Below are 23,760 nucleotides of genomic sequence, written 5' to 3'. Positions count from 1 at the left end.
CAAACACAGAGGAGAAACAACTAGTGATGCAGCTGAGTTCCATATGACAGTTTTGGGTTACATAGAAAATATGGCTTTTATTAAAGAGGAGAGTGAAGATGTGAACATTGAAGAAGCATTCAGAGTGAAACAAGAAGATACTGAAACACAAACAGGTTAGTTGCATTTCTCACTTCTTCTGCACTGTATAAACCATGTTTTGTTTTGATATATTGTTAATTAATACAAATAAATTGAGCAGATCAACCAGCATATGGATATACGGATGTTCATTAACAAGAAGTGTTACTGATAACTAGATTAGGGTTTTTCTGTGTCTACTCAAAAAGGTCTCCAGCTAAAAAAAAATGTTTGGTAAGTTTTCTTTCTAGTAAAAGAAATGCATTCATGAAGAAGAAAGCTAAATTGGTATGTTATGGATGAATATTTACTGAGCTACATTTGTAGTTTCAACATTTGTTTTTCAGACTTTCTTCTTTAAATGCATTAAGTAGCCTATTAACTTCACACAAAGTGACCCACATTTGTTTTGAACCATTGAAAATGGGTAAAATGTAACAATTTGGACATGGGGCCACATTTTCATATACATGGCTATCAGGCAGGTATTGTTTGTCAGAAGAAGAAGTGCTGAAAGCAAGGTTATTATAGTTTTGCTTTTTTAAATTTGTTTGATTTTAATATAGTTTTCAAATTTACAGTAAAATGCAGTTTCGTTTTTATAATTTTTTTTAAACAATTTTGTTAGTTTTAGTTTAGTTTTTATTTTGTGAACACATTTAGTTTTTATGTCGTTTAGTTTCAGTTTTAGTTTTTTAGAGATCAAATACAGATCACGATTTCTCCACATTTGTAAAAAAAAAAAGGAGAATAATGAGACAGCATATCAATTGCTGCAGTCTATTTAAAATTGTTTAATTCATTCGAATGAATTACTAAACATTTTAATACATAATATATGTATTTAAAATATAATATATTTAATACACCTATTTTTAATATTACATTTATGAAAAAGTGGTTTGGATTAATAAATGACTTACTCATAAAAACATTACTGGATGAATCAAGGTTTTTGAATGAATCTCTCTATTCAATGACAAATACATTTTTTAACAGTTACTTGTTTCCACCTAGTGGCAAACAATGCAATTGACACAATTTATTTGAAGTGCCAATTACTTTTAAAAGATGAAGTGCTTTATTTTGATCTTTTCCATACCTCAATGTTTATATCCAAACTACGGTATGACCTTTAATCCCAGTATCGTGTGATAATATGAATGACTGGGTATTTGAAATTTTTTTAATTTGAATGACCCGTAAGACTTTTTCAAAAGTTTAATAGTAATTGGGAATCGTTGTCATTTAGAAATGAGATTGCGTCGGCATTCGAATCTCGCTCTTTTAACGATTAATCAGCTCTAGTATATTGGTTTGATTGCTTGTGTTACATAATTAAATAAATAAATAATTTTTAAATGATTAATGGTAACATAATTCTCAAACTCTCCAAAAGAATGTTGTGGTCTATATTCTGAAAGGAGCTAATGGCATTAAGAGAAAAGTAAACTTAACTAAAGTTTTCCTGCTATAATATTGCTCAGAATATTTCTCTTTAAAACTGAACATAGTGGAGAGGATGCACCTTTTCCTAGTATTTTAGACATAAGTTGTAGATTTGGGATTGGTCTGTAATAAACAAATTATCATGGTTCAAGTGATAAGTGGTTTGATATCTGCCAGCTTTTTTATGAAATACAGTTTTTGCTTATTATTTTGATGTCTTATGTTGGTTTTGATGTCTGTAGCTTTGTTTTGTTATTTTAAACTGGTGTTAACTTGTGTTTGTCTTTTTTTACTTTAGACCTAATGGCACTGAAAAAGGAAAGCCAAGAACTGAATAAGATGGAAGAGAATCAGTATGACAAACATCAGGATTTCATTACTGGAGAACAGTCCACACAAAATGAAAAGATCGCCTCACAAAAATCTACGAGTTATTTCACTTGCTGTCAGTGTGGAAAGAAATTCACTCAAAAACAAAACCTTGACGTCCACATGAGAATACACAATGGAGAAAAGCCTTTCAGCTGCCAACAGTGTGGAAAAAGTTTCACTCAAAAACAAAACCTTAAAGTCCACATGAGAGTTCACACTGGAGAGAAGCCTTATACTTGCTCTCAATGTGGACAGAGTTTTACACACAAAGGAAATCTTAATGCCCACATGAGAGGTCACACTGGAGAAAGTCCTTACACCTGTAGACTGTGCGCGAAGAGCTTCTCACGGAAAGAAAGTCTTAAGACACACATGCGAATTCACACTGGAGAGAAGCCGTTCATATGTGGTCAGTGTGGAAAGAGTTTCAGATGTAAAGAAAACCTTAATTGCCACATGAGGATTCACTCAAGAGAGAACTGTTTTATATGTCAGCAATGTGGAAAGAGTTTCCCAGACAGGAACCACCTTAGAACTCATGTAATATCTCACATCGGAGAACAGCCTTTCATGTGCCATCATTGTGGAAAAACTTGTACAAACAAAGCAATCCTTGAGATTCACTTAAGAGTTCACACTGGAGAGAGGCCTTTCACCTGCCCTCAGTGCGGAAAGAGTTTCACAAATAAAGGAAACCTTAACATTCACACGAGGCTTCACACTGGAGAGAAGCCTATCACGTGTCGTCAGTGTGGAAAGTGTTTCACATATCACACAGACCTGAAACGTCATTTGCAAACTCATCCTGGAAAGAATCTGTAGTACTTCACAGTGTTTCAAGAGGTTTACAAAACCAAAAACTTGCTTTGTAAATAAAAAATATATTAACAAAGAATATAAGCTAAACGATTTATGTTGCTGCCTTATGCGTAAATGCTTTAACTATAGCACTTATGTAAAAATAATGTATTTACAAGATATTATTAACAAACGCGTAAGCTAGGACAGGAAAATAAAACATCAGGCCCAGACAGCGTTCTGCGTGCTGTCATTAAATCCGTCTTTGGCACTTCTATGACAGTCTGATTTCGCTCAGCTATCGAATCAGACGTCAGAAGGCTTCTTCGTACTCCTGAGAGAAGTACCAGAGGTCCCCTGTCCATCCTTTGAGAACTATTCTGCCCTCCAAAGGAAAAGCGCAGTAACTACACATTTGGTCAAAATTGAGTTAAAGTCCCCCTGAAATCAAAATTAAAGTTTTTTGGCTTTTAGTATGAATATATTAGCCTTAAGATTATCTATAGTCTAGTGTGCTTCAAAACAACGACAAAATTCGCGTTTACAAGATATGGGCATTCAAAACTTACAGTCTCGTCACTTCCGCCAATATGAATCAAGGATTTGGATGATATCACCGTGCACTTCAGTTTCTCATCAAACGTTCTGTCCAATCAAATGCTCTCTAGAGTCCGTAGTGTCCCGCCCCCTACACAGAGACGCGGAGCAGATCATAAGCACTCATATGTGCGGTCAGCATGTATTAAACTACACAGCCTCAGCATGATAATGATCACTATTTCGTTTAAGCAAGTTTCATATTGAATGTGTGGAGTAATTTATTAGTCTGTGGCGGTCATAAGCTTACAAATGCGGCTTTACCGAGCTCAACGGCTCTGGCCCGAGCAGATATAAATGGAACGCTATTGGCTATTCAAAATTAGTGGGCGGGGCTGGGCGATATCTTTTTGTTTCAGTTAAAAGTACGTCACCACATAGAATAACGCTGCGTGTTTCAAGGCACTTCAGTGGACCTTTAAGGCTTAAAATGGGCTTTGTGACAACCGTTTTGTCTTGTGGCTAAGTCTCCTGGTTCAATTTTGTCCCGTTTCAGAAAAATGAGAGTAACTACAAAATCCAAACTAATACCATATATGGTGTAAAAACTTTAAAGGCATTTTTCTCAGTTTTACTGTTGGCGTAATTACTGCACTTTGCCTTTGTAGGGCAGTATATACATTCAGATAAAAAAAAAACAAAAGCTGTTTGGCTGGCACAACAGATTACTAAACACTATAACAGCAAGCTACAAAAAAGCTATTTCCTCCAGGCAATTTTCCTCGTGCAAAAAAAAGTGCAATATCTCTTATGTTTAACAATACTCTACCTCTTCTTATTCTATTCCCTTTATAACTCTATTTGTATTTAGCACACTTGTACATCTTTGTACAAGTACAAGTTTTGCTGTGTTGTCCACATTCATTAAAAAAAAATCCTATATTTGCAAACAGCAATTAACTTTATTTATAATACAAATGCATGTTCACAAAATATATTTTTCAAGCGATCATATTTGCGTTCACAGAATAGATTCCCAAATGCTAAACGTAAAGTGTTTGCACATTTCTGCAATGTTTCTGCATGTACGGTTTGAATCTGCATTTGCAAGTCATCCTGTGTATGTTTATTCGCTACTGTAAACTTGAAGTACTTATATATTTAATGCAATTTTATACTTGTATTTAACCACATCTAAAAGGCAAATTTTGTATCTTTTATTCAACGTTTATCTGAGAACTCAAGTTAATACTATCACATCTAAAATAAAAGTTTGTTTACATTATATATGTGTGTGTACTGTGTGTATTTATATGTATATAAAAAACACACATACATGTATGTATTTAAGAAATATTTACACACAATCTCAATTCGACAAAAGTAACAACAGTGCAATATGTTATCTTTTTGTCTGTGGTTCTAAATGTTTTAAATGTTGCTCTTTATTGTAGAGCATTAAACAGCAGTCAAACACAATCTCACATATTAAATGTAGCACAAACCCTTTTACTGGAAAAGTTTTTAGTACATCATTTGACAATAAATAATGTTTTTCTATGAAGAATCCAACTCTGAATACAGCTGAAATGTTTTATATGTGTATATTTTTGTGTTTTGTTGTTTTATGATTTTTTTTTCTATGCATTTTTGTACTTTTAACGGGTTAACTGAAATGAGGGAAACTCTGGGTTTTCCGTTTGTCAAAACGGGAGGTTTGTCAAACCCGAGAAAGCAGGATAAAAAGCAGTCTAACTTACTCTGTGAACCTAACCTGGTTGGGAGCAGGTTTTCTTCAGTAAACCCAGAGCTTCTTAAAGGAACACTCCACTTTTTTGGAAATATGCTTATTCTCCAACTCCCCCTAGTTAATAAGTTGAGTTTTACCGTTTTGAAATCCATTCAGCTGTTCTCCTGTTCTGGCGATATCACTTTTATCATAGCTTAGCATAGATCATTGAATCCTATGAGACCAATAGCATCGCGTTCGAAAATGTCCAACGAGTTTAGGTATTTGTCCTATTTAAAACTTGACGCTTCTGTAGTTATATCATGTACTAATACCGGAAGAAAATGTAAAGCTGCGATTTTCTAGGCCGATAAAATTAGGAACTACACTCCAATTCCGGCATAATAGTCAAGGAAGTTTGCTGCCGTAACATGGCTGAAGCAGGCGGAGTAATATCACGCAGCACCTGAAATTAGTTCCCAGCTAGGTTAGCATTTGCACATGTGTTGCGTGATATTACTGCGTATTGCACCTTGATGAAAGTATTTATTTTTCACCACGTGTAAAATCCTTCAGTACATCATTGCAATTAGGCTGCATTTTGCACTCAAAATAAGAACATATTCTAAATACAATATAGTAGATAAACTTTTGTGAAGAAAAAAACACCTTAGCATCATCAGCTCTTCATGTAGCTGAATAAGGGCACTTTGTCCACATTACCCCTGCTGAAAAAAAAAACAGCTAAAACCAGCCTAGTTTTTTTAGCTGGTCAGCAGCCTGGTTATAGAGGGGTTTTGGCCAGTCTGGGTGACCAGCTAAATCCAACTACTTTCAGTTTAAACCAGCTGAGACCAGCCAACCAGCCTAGGCTGGTTTTAGGTTTTTTTTTTTTTTTTTTCGGCAGGGACAGCCAATGCCCTCCCTCTCAAGCTGGCATTTTCTCGAATGGCGATTCCATCCTTGCCCAGACTCGGCTTCTTTTAGGTCACACAGGCCTCCTCCAGAGCTTGAATGAGGGGCATAACATAGGGTTGGAGATTCTTAACCTTCCACTTCCATGCATAAGGGAAAAAGGAAAGGAAGGGAGAGTGTTGTGGGAGGTACTGTAATGATGGAACGAGTTTCTGGTTGCGTTAGTCCAATACCTAGTCTGTCCAATAATTAGTCTGTCTAAAAATGTGAGTATGTGTTCTGTGTTGTAAGGGCCTATTTTGGCATGCCAGTGTAATGAGCCCATTCTGCATTATTGCAACATATATAGAGATGTTCCCACAGCATTGGCCCGGAACATTCAAAATAGCTTTGTGTCAAAAGATGTTTCTCTCTGTTCCTCTTCCTGCAACTTACTGCCTTTTTATAGTGCTTACACATTGATTGTTGAGTTTACAGTTAAGCACCTAAGTGTCTGCACACCTGATGGCCATGTTTGATCAATTGGTTCATATGTAGCATTTTGGAAAGCAGTGCCTTAAAATGGCAAAGAAATTACATTTCTGTAGATTTCTGTGTCTAATGTAGAGAAGTGTGTTTTGTGTCTTGCAAAACAATGTGTGTAGTTTTTTGCAAAAAGTGTGAGGCTGAGAATGTGCTTATAGTTGTGTAGATTTGGGCTGAGGAGGTTTTGCTCCTGTATGTTATTTTTAATTTGAGTAAGCAATCGTAAAAAACTGTAATATTCTTCAAATACTTGGTATTGTGGCCATCTGTTCTTCAATATTTTGCAAGCCTTCTTGCTGTTGGCTGAGTAGGAGTCAAATGTTAATTTCATTACTCTAATTAAGAAATGCAACAATTTGGATTAGAGAACATTTAATTATGTGAAAAGAGCATTAGACTACGTGGGAAAAGCTGCTGCAAATTTAGACCGACACAGAATTACATTTTTATTTTATATGACATATTTTAATGTGTCAAATTTTTGTAAATTCATGCAAACCTGTTTAGTAATTAATGTATTCCTAATAATTATTAAGAATTAAGTCTTTTCGGCAGGAGCTATTGCCATGATGAATCATAATTTCGGAGCTCTATTGATAATGTCTTTTCATATTCATGGTGCAAGCGCTAAACTCAAGAGTCAACCTATTAATTCAGTTCACCTGTTCTGGAACCGAAATCTCAGCGTTTCTCATTTTAGGGTAAGTCAATTCAGAGTTCAAGTTTGAACTCAGAGTTGATTGAACCTCTTTACTGAAACGGACCCATTGTCTTTACTGATACTTTATGGGTTCTTAAGAATATAAACACATGAATGTATCTGCTCTTGCGTGATTTTAGACAGCAGCGTGTGGACATGACTTTTATTTTGAGTGAAGATGTGACGTCATAACGCAACGCCGCGCTCCTGCATCTGTTGTGATTCGGCTGAAGAAAGGTGGGTGTTTTGAAACATTTAAATTGCTTAAATTGATACAGTCCATTTGAACAAATATATAGTTCTTAACAGCGAAGTAACCGACTGCGTATTTAATTTAACATTGTAATGCTTTAACAAACATTAATGAACGTTATTTTTGTGAGTACACCTATTTCGTTCCCAGTATCGTCAATCAGTTGATCGAAAACGCGAATTTGGACCAATGTCCAAAAACCAATTGCTTCGCAAAATGATTCACTAATTCGAAGCGATCGAATGAAAGCACGGTAACGACACCTATTGGCCAGAACAGTGTAAATGCGAGGAGAACACAAACATGAGCATTTAATATAATGTGCAAATATAAATATAAGTTTAATTTTGACACTTTTTTTGGCTAATCAGGCCATTTATGACCATTTATCACTACGACTGACTGAAACTGTGGAGCTGATTGAGATGCACCCAGATTTAGTGTGGATTTGAACTGATTTCTGTCCAATTATAATATCATCTTAAACTTGATAATGTGTCCAGACACACAGAAAATACCCTGATGAAGCAACTGAGATCCATAGAGTTGTGACACTCTAAAGATGGCTTTGATTAAAGAGGAGAGTGAAGACATGAAGATTGAAGAAACATTCAGAGTGAAACAAGAAGATACTGAGGAAAAAACAGGTTGGTTTCCATTCCTAAAGCTGGAATCTGTCATCTGACACTTGTTATTATAACACAATAACTTGTGAACTTATCCAGACGGACTGATTAAAACATCTGTGTGCTCTTTACTCCTGTTCTAAAAAAAAACCCAGGTGAAAAAGTGCACTTTCATAATGTACTTAAAGTGCTCTATTTTCATTAAGTTTTTTTGTACTTAATATACTAAAACTATTCTTTACTACTTCTTACGATAAACTTAAGGTCATCTAAGTGTACTCAACTGTGCTAGTTTGAGACCATGAATGTGAACTAAAATGTCCTTTCAACATACTATAAATATATATTTTAAATACAGAGAGTTACCACTTGTATTATACTTAAGTGTACTAGTGTATGAAAGTGTACTACAAGTGGTAACTAAATATATTTTTTAATGTTTTGTTTTGGCTTAATGTTTATTGCAATTAAACGGTGGTTAACTTGTGTGATGTATTTTCTTTTTTTGTCGTAGATATGATGATGCTAAAAGAGGAGACCGAAGTACTGCATGGAAATGATGAGAAAGATCATCATTTCATAACTGGAGAAAAATCAATTAGTTGCTTACAGACTTACTCACGAAAAAGAGCTCAAAAGACAGAAGCTAAAAGTTTTACCTGCCAACAGTGTGGTAGAAGTTTTAACAGAAAAGGAAACCTTAATTACCACATGAGAATTCACACCGGAGAGAAGCCTTACACATGTCCTCAATGTGGGATAAGTTTTATTCAAGGAGTAATGCTTAAAAGGCACATTAGAACTCACACCGGAGAGAAGCCTTTCACCTGCAAACTGTGTGGAAAAAGTTTCATTCGAAAAGGATGCCTTAAAAGTCACATGAGAACTCATACTGGAGAACAGCCTTACACATGCCCTCAGTGTGATAGGAGTTTTGCACATAAACAGACTCTTAATGCCCACATGAGAATTCACAGTGGGGAAAAGCCTTACACCTGCCACCAGTGTGGAAAGAGTTTCACAGAAAATGGAAACCTTAAAGTCCACATGAGAATTCACACCGGAGAGAAGCCTTTCACCTGCCAACAGTGTGGAAAGAGTTTCAATCAAAAAGGAAACTTTAAAGTGCACATGAAAATTCACAATGGAGAAAAGCCTTCAGAGCAGAACTAAACATTGGATATCTCATGAACATTGATGCTGGAGAGAAGCCATTCAGATGTGATCAGTGGAAAGTGTTTCAGAAGTAAAAATAACCCTTAATTCCCACATGAAGATTCATATATAAGTGTGATCAGTCTGAGTTTAATAAAAAATAGTTTGCCATTATTAGCTGCATTTCCATTACCCTGCAAATTGCGCAAATTGAAATTGAAAACACGTCAATTTCGCAAAAACTCCCATATATCACAAAAAAGTTGAACGAGGTGGTTTTTCAGGCAATTCGTAAAAGGAATATTTTGCAGAACTGCAATGGAAACGGCTTTTTCGCATTTACAGGTCACCTTGTGTACATAACATCACACGATCATTCTTTAATTTACTATAACCTTAAAAAACACCTCATAGCCCCTTATTTAAACTGCACAACTCTGCATAGCATTGGTTATAGTTTGTTAGATTCCATTGGTAAATGGAAACACTGTGATTTATCGCAACAGTTTTTTGTTGACATTTATAAAACATTGCAGAGTTTTGCACAAATCTCTAATGGAAACGCACCTACTCTTACAGATATATCTAAAAAAAGTCGTGCCCCACCCAACACACTCATGTGGGGTCCAAAGTGGTTGCACCCAACTGGTGTGGGCTGATAAAATAAACACTACTGAGTGTTTATATAATAGGGTGACGAGACATGCCGACCAGCGCAGTGCAAACCACCAACACCTGGTTATTTTAGGCAATTGAGAAATTCTACAGATTGTTAAACATATCAATGAAGCAGTCTTGGAATTAATGAGATTATTACGTTCTGATTGAGCATTAGTGATAAACACCTGTTGTTAACAGGCAGAATTACTGAAGAGCAGCAACAAGAACATAGAAAAAGATGTTGATTTATAGGTCAGTTATGTCAAAACATAATATTTGCATCTTAAAAAGATTGCTTTTTAATGGGTGAGCTATTTCTTTAAGCATGTTGAAACCCATTTTCTATGTAATTTGTGACCCTGGACCACAAAACCAGTCTTAAGTCGCTGGGGTATATTTGTAGCAATAGCCAAAAATACATTGCATGGGTCAAAATTTTTGATTTTTCTTTTATGCCAAAAATCATTAAGAAATTAAGTAAAGATCATGTTACATGAAGATTTTTTGTAAAATTCCTACTGTAAACATATCAAAATGTAATTTTTGATTGGTAATATGCATTGTTAAGAACCTAATTTGGACAACTTTAAAGGTGATTTTCTCAGTCTTTTTGATTTTTTTGCATCCTCAGATTTCTGATTTCAAATAGATGTATCTCAGCCAAATATTGTCCTATCCTAACAAACCATACATCAATAGAAAGCTTATTTACTGAGCGTTCATATGATGTATAAATCTCAGTTTTGACAAATTTAACCTTATGACTGGTTTTGTGGTCCAGGGTCACATTTGTAGTTCAGGATTAAATTAAAGAGTGAGGATGCCACATATACCTCAACAGAAGGCTCTTCCACTCCATTAATCTCTTCAGGCCATGTGTGACTGATCACAATATGATTTTTTTGTGGGATATCTAAGGTCTGTACATGATTGTCCGGTGCTGAAAAACTGCCCTTTTACATCTAGCAGAAAGGCTAGTATCGAGTATCGAGAACCAGTGTGTGATCCAAAAATCTGAGGGAGGAATGTGCCTCTGATAAGTTGAATGTGCACGGTTTAACTTCAGCTATTTTAAAGTTGTTGTTAGTCGCATATTTTAGTTTTTATATAATATTTTTAATATATTTGTCAGAAATAAACAATGTTGATTTGTTTACTCAGACAACCTACCTCGTGGTCATTACGCTTTCCTATTTCTGCCTGCTGTGAGGAACGTTTGCCTTCATTATGTATGACATACAGTAAGTGAAATAAACATACAAAGTTTCGATATTCTTAATCACCTCTTTTCTAGGCCAATATGTGACACTGGACCACAAAACCAGTCATAAGTAGCATGGGTATATTTATAGCAATTCTGCCCTCCAAAGGCAAAGCGCAGTAACTACACATTTGGTCAAAATTGAGTTAAGGCTTAAAATGGACTTTGTGACAACTGTTTTGTCTTGTCGCAAAGTCTCCTGGTTCAATTTTGTCCCGTTTCAGAGAAATGTTCAGAGAAACGAGAGTGACAACATGTTTGACTAGCTGTTGTAAAAACTTTAAAGGCATTTTTCTCAGTTTCAGTGTTCGCGTAGTTACTGCACTTTGCCTTTGGAGGGCAGAATAGCCAACAATACGTTTTATTTAATGCCCAAAACCATTAGGAAATGAAGTAAAGATCATGTTCCATGAAGTTGTTTTGTAAATGTCCTACCATAAATATATCAAAACTTAATTTTTGATTAGTGATATGCATTGCTAAACTTCATTTGGACCACTTTACATGTGATTTTCTCAATATTTCGATTTTTTGCATCCTCAGATTTCAGATATTGCCACCAAATATTGTGTCCTATCCTAACAAACCATACATCAATGGAAATCTTATTTATTCAGCGTTTTAGATTACGTACAAATCTTGATTTCTAAAAATTGATCCTTATGACTGCTTTGGTGGTCCAGGGTCACATATTTAATAATCATCTAACCATTTACATAAGATTCATTTCACACAAGAGTTTGCTCAAGAACAATAAGACATATTTATTCTGCTCTGGTCCACTGCTCAAGCTGTACTTAAACACGAATGAATGTCTATGGCTACTTAAAACTTAATGGAGTTATTGCATCAGTTTTTTCAAAACTTTGTGATCACCTCAAACCTCAAACTATATGACAAACTTCTTGTGAAGTAAAAAGTCTACAATGCAAAAACGTCTTTGAGTTGTTGCAGCATTTTTTAAGCATTCAAAGTGTCTTCATTAAATCAATTAAATCATGTTAAAACATTGTCTTGGTTAAAATAAATAAATAAATACACATAAAAACATGCTTATATGTTTATCTTTCCTTCAGAGGGTTGAGGTGCAACAGTAGAAGCAAGTCTGTCTCATTATACACTTTTTGTAGACTGATGTCAGTGTGTACTCAGACTTTCTCAAGATAACAAAAGGTGTTAGTTCATCTTTAATCATATCCTGGCAGCCTCCTGATGATGATGATGATGATGATGATGATGATGATAAATAATTAAATACATTTCCAATTCTCAGAATTCTAAGTCTGGACTTTGTTTTGTGTTTTTAGTCTATGGCCCTAATACTGACACACGTTTTATTATTTGTATGTCTTTATAGTCTATATATAAGTGCATTTATTTGCACTTCTGTTTTGAAGGAACGTGTGAACACGACTTTTATTTTGGGTTCGCGATATGGCGTCATAAGGCCGCGCCGTGCTCCTGCGTATGTTGTGATTTCGCTGAAGAAAGGTTTGTGTTATTAATAATTTACCGTATTTAAATCTGTGCAAACTCAGTAGCCTGTTCTTTTCGATGCAAAATGAATGAATTATGATTGCAATGAATATAGCGCTGCAAAGTTTTATCTAACATTAATGAACGCAATGTGACTGTGAGTAAAGCGCATCCACGTGAGTAAATAAAAGGTTTATCTTATTTCCCGCTCGCTATAACGTGAATCAGTTGATACTGTTCTGGCACGTAGGTAGTGATGGAGAAGACGGAGCTTTTTTAAATAACGAGTCAATTGAACCGATTGCTTCTCAAAACGATTCACTGATTCGGAGCGCTTGGATCACCTCCTGCTCAAAACATGTAATGACAACTTAAACCAGTAGCAAATGTGTTTTTTTTTATTTTTTTTATTAAAGTATAACCTATGTAATCTACAAATAACTGAATACCAAATGTCAGTCAGAAATGTATAAATATGAAGTGTCTGTATAATTTGTGTTTTTAGTACTAATCGGGCCATTTAAGACCAATAGCTATAACTCTGACTGATATTCTTGCCAGTGCTCAGACTATTGAACTAGGGAGCTGATTGAGAAGCAATTTATTTTTCTCTGTTAATTATTCGTATCTTAAACACGATAATGTCTCAAACACACAGAGAAACTCCTGGTGAAGCAACTGAGATCAACATGACAGCAGTGTAAAGATGGCGTTTATTAAAGAAGAGAGTGAAGACGTGAAGATTGAAGAAGCATTCAGAGTGAAACAAGAAGATACTGAGATACACACAGGTTGGTTTTCAATCTCAAAACTGAATGATCCTTAGTGAATTGTATTTGGTGCAAAACTAACACATCTAAAGCAAATGGGGGAGATAAAGTTGTAAATGTCAATTTTCAAGTTTCTCAAGCAAAGAACATTTGGAAACTCTTTTGAAAAATGTGACTTGACATCCCAAACTGCAAAATGCATTTGTCCACACCACATAGATGGACAAACAGTGTTTATTTAAATTTGGCAGATGTTGTCAGAAACTGTTTTTCTCTGTGCAATCCATCCTAAGACCTTTACAGTTTGAGGTTCAGTTCTTGTGGCCTCAAAATACTTAAGCTGTAAATAGCAGTAGCCTGACCTTGTATTAGGTGAACATGAATACCAAAAGTTTGCAGATAAATGACGAAAGTATGCCGTTTTTTCTGAAAATCCATATAAATGCTTATTATAGGCTTATCACAGTGATTTAGGGTAAGGAAAACATGTTTTGGAAGGTTTTTTTTATTACTTATGGTGTTTATTATGTACACTTATTATTTAAACAACAACAACAAAAAAGGTTACATAGTGTGGCTTTAAATCAGAGAAATGGAGCAGAAGAAGTGTTGTTGGTTCCAGCAGACCTAACTAATGCAGCATAACCATGAGTTATGATTATGAATGAGAATATGTCAATGCTTGGCTGGAAAGATGCATTAGTATAGATTTCATTTAAGAATTGTTGGAAAATGAGGTGACATTAAATGCATATTTTGAGAAAACGCTAGCATTTTTTGACCTTGCATGCATGTAAACCTGTTGTAGGAGACCTCAAAACAATATTAGGAACCTTAAAAATGGCATAATAGGGGCACTTTAAAGGAGTAGTTCACTTTCAGAACAAAAAAAAGTACAGATAATGTACTCACCCCCTTGTCATCCAAGATGTTCATGTCTTTCTTTCTTCAGTCGTAAGAAAATTGTTTTTGAAAAACATTTCAGGATTTCTCTCCATATAAAGGACTTCTATGGTCCCCCCGAGTTTGAACTTCCAAAATGCAGCTTTAAAGGGCTCTAAACGATCACAGCTGAGGAAAGAAGGGTCTTATCTAGCAAAACGATCGGTTATTTTCTAAAACAAAAAAAATTGTTTAAAAAATTTAACCTCAAATGCTCATCTTGTCTAGCTCTGTGTGTACTCTGTGTAGAGATTAAAAAGTATATAAATTGTAAATGTTTTTAGAAAATAACCGATCGTTTCGCTAGATCAGACCCTTCTTCCTTGGCTGGGATCATTTAGAGCCCTTTGAAGCTGCGTTTTAGAAAAAGTTCAAACTTGGGGGCACCATAGAAGTCCATTATATGGAGAGAAATCCTGAAATGTTTTCTTCACAAAACATAATTTCTTTATGACTGAAGAAAGAAAGACATGAACATCTTGGATGACAACGGGGTGAGTACATTATCTGTAAATTTTTGTTCTGTAAGTAACCAACTCCTTTAAAGTAAAATGCTGAACATTTATTTTTAACTGGAATAAAGCCTCCTTTTAGTTGTTGGCTACTGCCTGTGTCTATGCAATTGACCAACCCTGATCAGCAGACCACAATTTTGTTACAATTGTGAATGTGATGATTCTAATGCAGTAGACATTTGCAAAAATTGTGACTAGCTACACTAAGCTTTGTGTGTAGTTAGCAGAATTTAGAATTTTAAAATTGATAGGAAACAGGCAATCAGTGTAGAGAATTTATTGACCCTGCAACATTTTAAAGGGGGAAGAAGATTGTTATGCAAATGTTCTAAATGTAATTATCAAAGGACTGATTGCTGCAACAGAGCACCCATGTTCATATCTATAGAAAGCATTACAACAGTACAAATGTCAGGGTCTAGAATCTCATGTGTGGTTGTATTTGTACCTCTGAGTTGTGTGAATTTAATAAGAGAAAATTACTAGTCTTTCCATGTTTAATGAATAGTTTTCTTAAATGTGGCCCTGGACCACAAAACCAGTTATTGGTCAAATGCCAATTTTTCGAAATTGGGATTTATATATAATCTGAAAGCTGAATAAATAAGTTTTCCATTGATGTTTGTTAGGATAGGACAATAGTTGGCAGAGATACAATTATTTGAAAGTCTAGAAATTTGAGGGTGCAAAACATCAAAATATTGAGAAAATCACCTATAAGTTGTCCAAAAGAAGTTCTTAGCAATACATATTACTAATCCACAAAACATTAGGATATCAAGTAAAGATAATGTTCCATACATTATCTTTACTTAATATCCTAATGATTTGTGGCATAAAAGAAAAATCTATAATTTTGACCTGTAAAATGTGTTTTTGGCTATTGCTACAAATATACCCATGCTATTCAAGACTAGTTTTGTGGTCCAGGGTCACAGGCAAGGCCGTAACCAGGGTTTGAAAATTAGTGAGTTCCGAAGTAAGGTGTTAAGAATTGTGCTAAAATAACACCCACAAATGCACTACATATAGCCTAAACTTCCAAATAGACAGACATGTAGATGATTGTAAAATATTTTTTATTCAGTATAATGTTTTACATGTTACAGACATGTTACAAACTATTTACAGGCTATTTGTGTTTCTGCGTGTGTGTGTGTGCGCGTGTACTACTCTTCAGTCCTTGGCTCACTGAAATGACAAAATAAAAAAAGACAGATTCAGACTTCAGACAGATAGTTGATAATCAGTGCAAATGCAAATGAATGTTGGATGACTATACTCTTTACAACATGCATTGCCTTTCCATTGAAGGCTAGCTGTATCCTCCTGTGGCCAGAGGCATCCCACCGTCTAAGGACTCTCTCCTTGTTCAGCTTAACTTTTTGATGAACATGCATCAACGCCAGTCCTGTGAGCCTTTCACTAGACATAGAAGATCTGAGCCATGTTTTGAGCCTTCGCATTGCAGAGAATGACCATTCACATGTTGTCACAGGAAGTGTAAGAAAAATTTTCAGCATACACTGGATGTTGGGGAAGAAGGCCATCTGTGTTGTTTGCAGGGTTTCCAATGCTGATGCAGGCAGCACCCCATCTTCAGAGTGAAAATTGTGCCTCCAGCATTCTATTTCCTGCTCTACTGTGTTTGGGTAAGGTAGGTCCTCATGGTACCACTTTACCAGTCTTTGCTCTCTTTCTTCTGAGAGTTTCTTCAAAGATTTTGGTACCAGGTAAGCTGCTAGTAATGCAGGCTCATTACTTTCAGAGAATCTCTCATCCAGCTCACTAGTTATGTGATCGATGAAGGGATAGAAGAGATTCACCCGGTAGTGGTCTTCCACTGACTCTGTAGATATGTTTGGTCTGTAATTCTGTTTTACTGATATTCTGCGCTTTGTTGGGACCACATCAACTGAGTTGGCCAATGCTGTGGCTTTTTGAAAACATGGACTGAATCCTTGTTCATTTCTTTGGTTGGCTATGACTTGCCGTACATTTATTGCCTCCTCGTATGCTGTGATGATGTCCAAGTTGGTAGACTGCAGCTGTTTGGTTAGAGGTAGCATATAACCCAGCACTTTGTTGGCTATTACAGCAGTAATGATGGTCTCAAATGTTCCAATACTATGCCGGAGAGTACTGGCCTTTCCAGAGGTGGTGGTTACTTCTGCCCCCATGGTCTCCAAAACAGAATGTACAGCAGTGAACTTCTCCACAAAAGCACTCAGTGTGTTTGCTCTGCTACCCCATCTAGTGTCTGACATCAGTGAGATCCCTGCTGTTTTTGGTTGCCCTTCTCTTCTACTCTCTGCCCGCAGGGCATCTTTTCTGGCCCCTGTGGCTGAGAAGAACACTGCAATCTTTTCTACGATGGCCATTGTGTTCCTCACTAAAGGAAGATCAGAACAACCATGCACCACAACCAAATTGAGTGCATGGCTCCTACAATGGGTGTACATTGCCCTGGGGTACAGTTCCTTGACTCTCTTTTGTACCCCACTCACTTTGCCACTCATTGTAGAGGCCCCATCATAACCCTGACCCCTTAGGAAAGTTGTTTGAAGACCCCACTTTGTCAGCTGATTGAGAATGGCTGAGGTTATTGTTGCTGCATCTTGTTTGGGCAAAGGACAGAAACCGAGAAAATCCTCCATTATCTCTAGGTTTTCTTCCTCCTCATTGACGTAACGGACACAGATGGACATCTGTTCAGTCCCACTTATATCCATGGACTCATCAGCTAATACACTGAAGTACTTGGCTGCCTCTATTCTATTGATTAGGGTCCCTCTGATTTCCTCTGCACAACATTCAATAAGCTCATTCTGAATTGCGGGTGAAAGGTATGTTGCATTTTTGGGTGCAGTCTGCATGTGTTGCTTTAAGGCCACATCAAATTGTGCTTTCCAGTTAACAAAGTGGTTAAAGTTTCCATTCTCACTGTCCCCCTCCCAGCTCCCTCGGAATGCTACATTTCGCTGGCCAAGACACACAATTATGTCAATAATAGATAGAAGACTGTTACGGTTCGCAATGACTTTTTCCTCATATTTCTGGCTGATTATTGAACTAATGTCCTTTCTTTTTTTGGACAACAGAAAGGAAGTTTTCTGCCTTTTCTGTGGATTTTCGGTGTCCTTCTGTTAAACTGTGCCTTGGGATGATACCTCTCTTTTCACCAACCGCATTCTTCCAATCATTGAAGCCCTTTGTAAGAACTAAAGCTTTGAGCCCTTTAATTTATTAAAGCTGAGGCAATGAGCACAATATGCTGAATCCTCAAATGGTGAGTAATGAAGCCATTCATATTTTTTCTCCCACTGGACATTGTATTTTAGTTGTTTTGTGCCAAATTTCCGATAGGGATAGCTATGCTGCTCTGGTGGTATCCATCTATTTTGGAGCAAACAGGTTTTATCTCCATCTGAGAGGCTCTCGCCCTTATTTATTTTATTCTTCATTCTCACAGGGTCAAAGGGATGTAGAGTCCCTTCTTCAGTGTTCTCTCTGCCCTGCTCATCACTGATGTCATCCTCATCTAAGTTCCTCTGCTCTCTGTCCTCCTCCTCTGTCTCATTTTCATCTCTATCTTCCTCTCTGATGCTCTCCTCTGTCTCCTGATCTCTATCCTTCTCTCTGTTGCTCTCCTCCATCTTGCTTTGATCTCTATCCTCCCCTCTGTTGCTCTCTTTTGTCTCCTGATCTATATCCTCCTCTCTGTTGCTCTCCTCTGTCTCCTGATCTCTATCCTTCTCTCTGTTGCTTTCTTCCATCTTGTATTGATCTCTATCCTTCTCTCTGTTGCTCTCCTCTTTGTTCTCATATCCATCTTCCTGATCTTTCAATTTAGTTTTTTTTTTTTTTTAAGAAATACATCTAACATATTTTGCCGGAACCTTTTTGCCATTCTACACTCTCTCTGTTCTGTCTGTTTTGGAGGATAAACATTGTTAAATTAGACCTTCTTTATTGCATCACAAGATCACAAGGGTTATGTAACAATACTGATTACTGTAATATATATATATATATATATATATATATATACTGATGATGAGTATGAGGTATACAGTAACAGGTAAAGGTAAGGTAGCAGTTCCAAAATAGTTTTTGATAATAAGTTGGTATGTGACGAGACCACAGTCATTTAAAAATACATTACAAAAACACAGAGAAAATAAAGTGCCATTTTGAGGGTTAAGGTCTGTTACCATGGTAAATTTGCGCGTGTAATTGAAGAGTGCGCGCAACGAGCACAGTATGACTGACAGGACTGGAAAAGTTTTTTTTTTTATCTTTTTTTTTTTTAGGTGAGGGAATTTTTATTTTATAACAAGTTATAAAAAATAACATTAGAATAATGACACTGACATAAAACTTGACAACATCTCATTTGACCGTAGATACTGAATGAGGAAAAAGCGTTTTTCTCAGGTAACGTTACTGAGAAGAGTCAACCGCTTTCATACACATCATTCAAAAAATAGAATTACGTTTGTTGTTTCTTTGACTGCACACTCCGCGACCCACTCAAAACGTTTTTGCGACCCACCAGTAGAGAAATACTTCTTTAATTAATGTTTTTTGATGACTTAAAGGTTGTATCAGCGATTTCTAGCCTAAAACATAAAGTGTCAATTTCAGCTGACCTTTCTTCACGATCCGCTCGCTGCCTGCCCCATAAATTGTCTGTGAAAAAAACGCGTCTCTCTGGTCAGCCTAGGGTCCGAGATATGCCAAAAAAACAATCGGCGCTATCAACTATTCCACACATAATCAAACAGTGTTCCAACCAATCAGCGTCAGGGGTTTGGTGTTGTGGACTTTCCTACTGGTGCTGGGATGTGAGGGAGGCGGAGCGAAAGTCCACAACACCAAACCCCTGACGCTGATTGGTTGGAACACTGTTTGTTTATGTGTGGAAAGGTTGGTAGTGCCGATTGTTTTTTTTTGGCATATCTCGGACCCTAGGCTGACCAGAGAGACGCGTTTTTTTCACAGACAATTTATGGGGCAAGAAGCGAGCGGATCGTGATGAAAGGTCAGCTGAATTTGACACTTTATGTTTCAGGCTAGAAATCGCTGATACAACCTTTAAGGTTAACTAAAGAGCATGAGATGTCTTCCTGCTGGCCGTTAACGTTATTTGGCATAGTAGCCTATTTAATTCTGTAACAAACAGATTTGTATTATGCTGTTGTTTTTGATAGTGTTATACATTTATTTAGGATATTAACGATGATCGCTGCGTTTGTCTTACCGATTGTGGTATCTTCCTGTCAGCAATTAAGTTACAGATTGTCTATAATCTTTTTTTTTATGAATGTACAATGTTGCCAGATATTGCTACGAAAAACAAGCAATTACAAAAAGAAAGAAAAAGATATCCGAAATAAATTCAAAGCTTGTGTTTTGCAAATAAGATTAATATATCACTAACACTAACGTTCAACTTTCCACTTTATAAACGCCCTAAAGTGTCACACTAAATTGGAAAAACGAGTCAAAAAACACGTATAATAGGTGGATCTGGCAACAAACGGACGCTGCACAAGCGCTCTCAAGCCCCGATCACTGCGCTAGCTTCTCACAGCAACATGAATTGCAAACACTCATGTGATATGAGGTGGTTTAAACGGCTAAATAATCATTCATAGAGCTTGACATTTTATTTTTGAACATAAAAAATGACCGAGGTCCGGACCTCTGTGACCTCATAGCTGGCTACGGCCATGGTCACAGGGTACACTCTGCCAAGTTTAAAGTGGTAAGGAAGTATAAGACTGAGTGTCATTGGCATAACAGTGAAGTCTAATGATATTCTCCCTAAAGGAGAAAAGCATAGAACTTAATACTGAGCCCTGTGGCACTCCATACTTGTGTATGATGGGACGACTCACAAAGAATCTAGCATGCCTGTTGCTGGTTTTAATACTGTATGTTGCTTTGTGCCATTAAACCGAGGTTATTGATCTTTTTTTTTTTTTTTTTTTTTTTGGTTATAGTCCTGGTGACGCTGAAAGAAGAGAGTGAAGAACTGAATCAAAAGCATCTTGATTTCGTGACTGGGGAAAAATCATTTAGTTGCTCACAGATTGAAAGGACTACACAAGCTCAGAGGACTACACCTAGATGTAGTTTCACCTGCCAACTGTGTGGAAAGACATTTGATCAACAAAGAAACCTTAAAATCCACCAGAGAATTCACACTGGAGAGAAGCCTTATGCTTGCCATCATTGTGGAAGGAGTTTCACTCAAAAAGGAAGTCTTAAAGCCCACATGAGAGTTCACACTGGAGAGTGCCCCTTCACCTGTCAACAGTGTGGGAAAAGTTTCAGTCGAAATGGAAACCTGAAGGTCCACATGAGAATTCACACTAGAGAAAGCCTATTCACCTGCCAACAGTGTGGAAAAAGTTTCACTCAAAAAGGAAGCCTTAAAATCCACATGAGAATTCACACCGGCGAGACACCTTTCACGTGTCAACAGTGTGGAAGAAGTTTTAAACATAAAGGAGCCCTTAATTCCCACTTGAAAACTCACACTGAAGAGAAGCCGTTTGTATGTGGTCAGTGTGGAAAGTGTTTCAGACTTATAGCAGCCCTTAATAAACACATGAGGATTCACACAAGAGAGAACTGTTTTGTATGTCATCAGTGTGGAAGGCGTTTCACAGACAGGAAACATCTGAAGAATCATGTAAAAATTCACATTGGGGAAAAGCCTTTCATGTGCCATGAGTGTGGGAAGGATTGCAAAAACAAAGGAACCCGTGAGGCTCACATACGAGTTCACACCGGAGAGAAACCTTTTCACTGCCTTCAGTGTGGAAAGTGTTTTGCACTAAAAGGAAACCTTAACATTCACATTAGGCTTCACACTGGAGAGAAGCCGTTCACTTGTCTTCAGTGTGGGAAAAGTTTTGCTCTTAAAGGAAACCTTGAGGTTCACAAGAGGCTTCACACTGGGGAGAGACCTTACAAATGTCTTTACTGCGTGAAGAGTTTCAAAAATAATAGAGACCTGAAATGTCATTCGAAAACTCATTCTGTAAAGAAATTATGTTCTGAGTTCGACAAGACAGTTATGAAAAGGAGCAGTTCAGAAAATCGCTTGAACGGTAACTCTAGAGGAAGGCGTTTTAAATGTGATCAGAGTAACAAAAACAATCTTTCGCCATCAGACTTACAGAAACATAGGCAAAGTCATGTATATATGAGATCCTATTTTTGTTATTTTTGTAGAAAGAGATTTAAATGGCTTTGCAATTTCAAATGGCACCAGGAAGTATGTATCCGTGTGAAATCAAAACTACGTTCACGTCACATGTGAATGTGGCCCAAAGTTGTTTTTATCTGCTTTAATACAATATAAATGTTGGTTATGCTGTTCACGTGGCCATTGAAATATGGCCCATACTCATCTGAACAAGCGACATTGTGTGTTAATTTTTTTTCTTGCTTCCATTTGACCTTTTCCTTTGCAATAGTTGTAAACATTAAGTAGTAGTACGATTTCAATTGTATAGCACAGTATTTACAGAAATATATGAGTGATAATGCTGTACCAGTGGTTCTCAGCCACATTCCTTGAGCCCTCAGTTCAGTCAGAGTCTTCTTGGCTGTTCCAAACTTCTTCCATTAAGGAATTATGAAGGCCACTGTTCTCTTGGGAACCTGCGAAGCAGCAGAATATTTTGTAGCAGATTGACAGTTCTAGTCGATGCAGCACTGGTGAATAAGTTCAGAACAACACTATTGAGGAGTCAACTTCCTACCACATCCACCAAAGTGTGAATAATGAGTGAGCTAATTTTATTAATTACATTTTTATAGGGATGCCATCAAATTGTGAAACTTGTGTATTGTAAGTCTTTGATTCTTTTAACCAAGTCTTTGGCTCACATTTAACAAAAAAACACCAATTCACTATCTTAACAAATTAGAATATGGTGACATGCCAATAATAATAAAAGGTTTCCTGAGCCTTCGTTCTCTCTCAGTGTGATTCACTAGGCTACACAATCATGGGGAGGACTGCTGATCTGACAGTTGTCCAGAAGACAATCACTGACACCCTTCACAAGGAGGGTAAGCCACAAACATTCATTGCCAAAGAAGCTGGCTGTTCACAGAGTGCTGTATCCAAGCATGTTAACAGAAAGTTGAGTGGAAGAGAAAGATGCACAACCAACCAAAAGAACCACAGCCTTAAGAGGCTTGTCAAGCAAAATCGATTCAAGAATTTGGGTGAACTTCCCAAGGAATGGACTGAGGCTGGGGTCAAGGGGTCAAGAGCCACCACACACAGACGTGTCAAGGAATTTGGTGACAGTTGTTGTATTTCTCTTGTTAAGCCACTCCTGAACAACAGACAACTATGATGTCTTTATAGCATTTTTTATAAAATATATGAATGTGTTACCAAAACTGTATTTACTAAAAGAATGAAATATGAAATTGTGTTTGTGTCAAATGCTAAAATTCTAAAATCCAAAAACAATCCATTTGTGATAATCTAAAATATCTAAAACTAGTGTAATATTATTGTGTATTGATCTGCCTTTCATAAATCCAGATTGTGATTTATTTATTATTTGGTCTATTCCTACTTTAGTCTGTTGGCAAATATGTAAGCTAAAATCTTCTAATTGCTGTTAAGAAGAGTGATGAGCCGAAGATTATCTAGTTATTGAGCATCCTTGCCTTGTCCTTGCCTCATAGTCGAAACATGAACTGCCTTGAACTGAAAATTGATTATTTACAATAATGCGTTACCTACACACTATTGTGCTGTTTAAATACTGTGCAGTTGCTTTGACACAATCTGTATTGTTAAAAGCGCTATATAAATAAAGGTGACTTGACTTGACTTGACATGTGCGTTACTGCGAATACACTCAAGAAAGACTTGAAACAATAAACTCCCTAAGTCTTCCTTAAAGAATGTATGA

The 23,760-nt window shown here is 36.6% G+C and overlaps 2 protein-coding genes across 2 annotated transcripts; both read left to right on the top strand.

Annotated features, from left to right (window-relative positions):
* On the top strand, positions 1–10,253 carry LOC141332873 (uncharacterized). Its single transcript, XM_073837835.1, has 4 exons — positions 1–155; positions 1,868–2,759; positions 7,324–7,382; positions 8,539–10,253. Exons 1-4 carry the CDS (start codon positions 44–46, stop codon positions 9,195–9,197), a joined length of 1,722 nt encoding a protein of 573 aa, XP_073693936.1. The 5' UTR covers positions 1–43; the 3' UTR covers positions 9,198–10,253.
* Positions 10,254–13,232: 2,979 nt separating this feature from the next.
* LOC141333847 (uncharacterized) lies at positions 13,233–23,603 on the top strand. The gene is made up of 2 exons (XM_073838996.1): positions 13,233–13,367; positions 20,812–23,603. Exons 1-2 carry the CDS (start codon positions 13,283–13,285, stop codon positions 22,137–22,139), a joined length of 1,413 nt encoding a protein of 470 aa, XP_073695097.1. The 5' UTR covers positions 13,233–13,282; the 3' UTR covers positions 22,140–23,603.
* The last annotated feature ends 157 nt before the right edge of the window (positions 23,604–23,760 follow it).

This window comes from Garra rufa, chromosome 4 (genome assembly GCF_049309525.1).
Source record: "Garra rufa chromosome 4, GarRuf1.0, whole genome shotgun sequence".
NCBI classification, from domain to species: domain Eukaryota; kingdom Metazoa; phylum Chordata; class Actinopteri; order Cypriniformes; family Cyprinidae; genus Garra; species Garra rufa.
This window is presented reverse-complemented; position numbering and strand designations above follow the sequence as displayed.

Coding starts and splice junctions, on each gene's coding strand:
- LOC141333847 (XM_073838996.1), top strand. CDS start 13,283: ATGGCGTTTATTAAAGAAGAGAGTGAAGACGTGAAGATTGAAGAAGCA. Junction 13,368..20,811: donor AGATACTGAGATACACACAG/GTTGGTTTTCAA, acceptor TTTTGGTTATAG/TCCTGGTGACGCTGAAAGAA.
- LOC141332873 (XM_073837835.1), top strand. CDS start 44: ATGACAGTTTTGGGTTACATAGAAAATATGGCTTTTATTAAAGAGGAG. Junction 156..1,867: donor AGATACTGAAACACAAACAG/GTTAGTTGCATT, acceptor TTTTTACTTTAG/ACCTAATGGCACTGAAAAAG. Junction 2,760..7,323: donor ACTCATCCTGGAAAGAATCT/GTAGTACTTCAC, acceptor TTTTGAGTGAAG/ATGTGACGTCATAACGCAAC.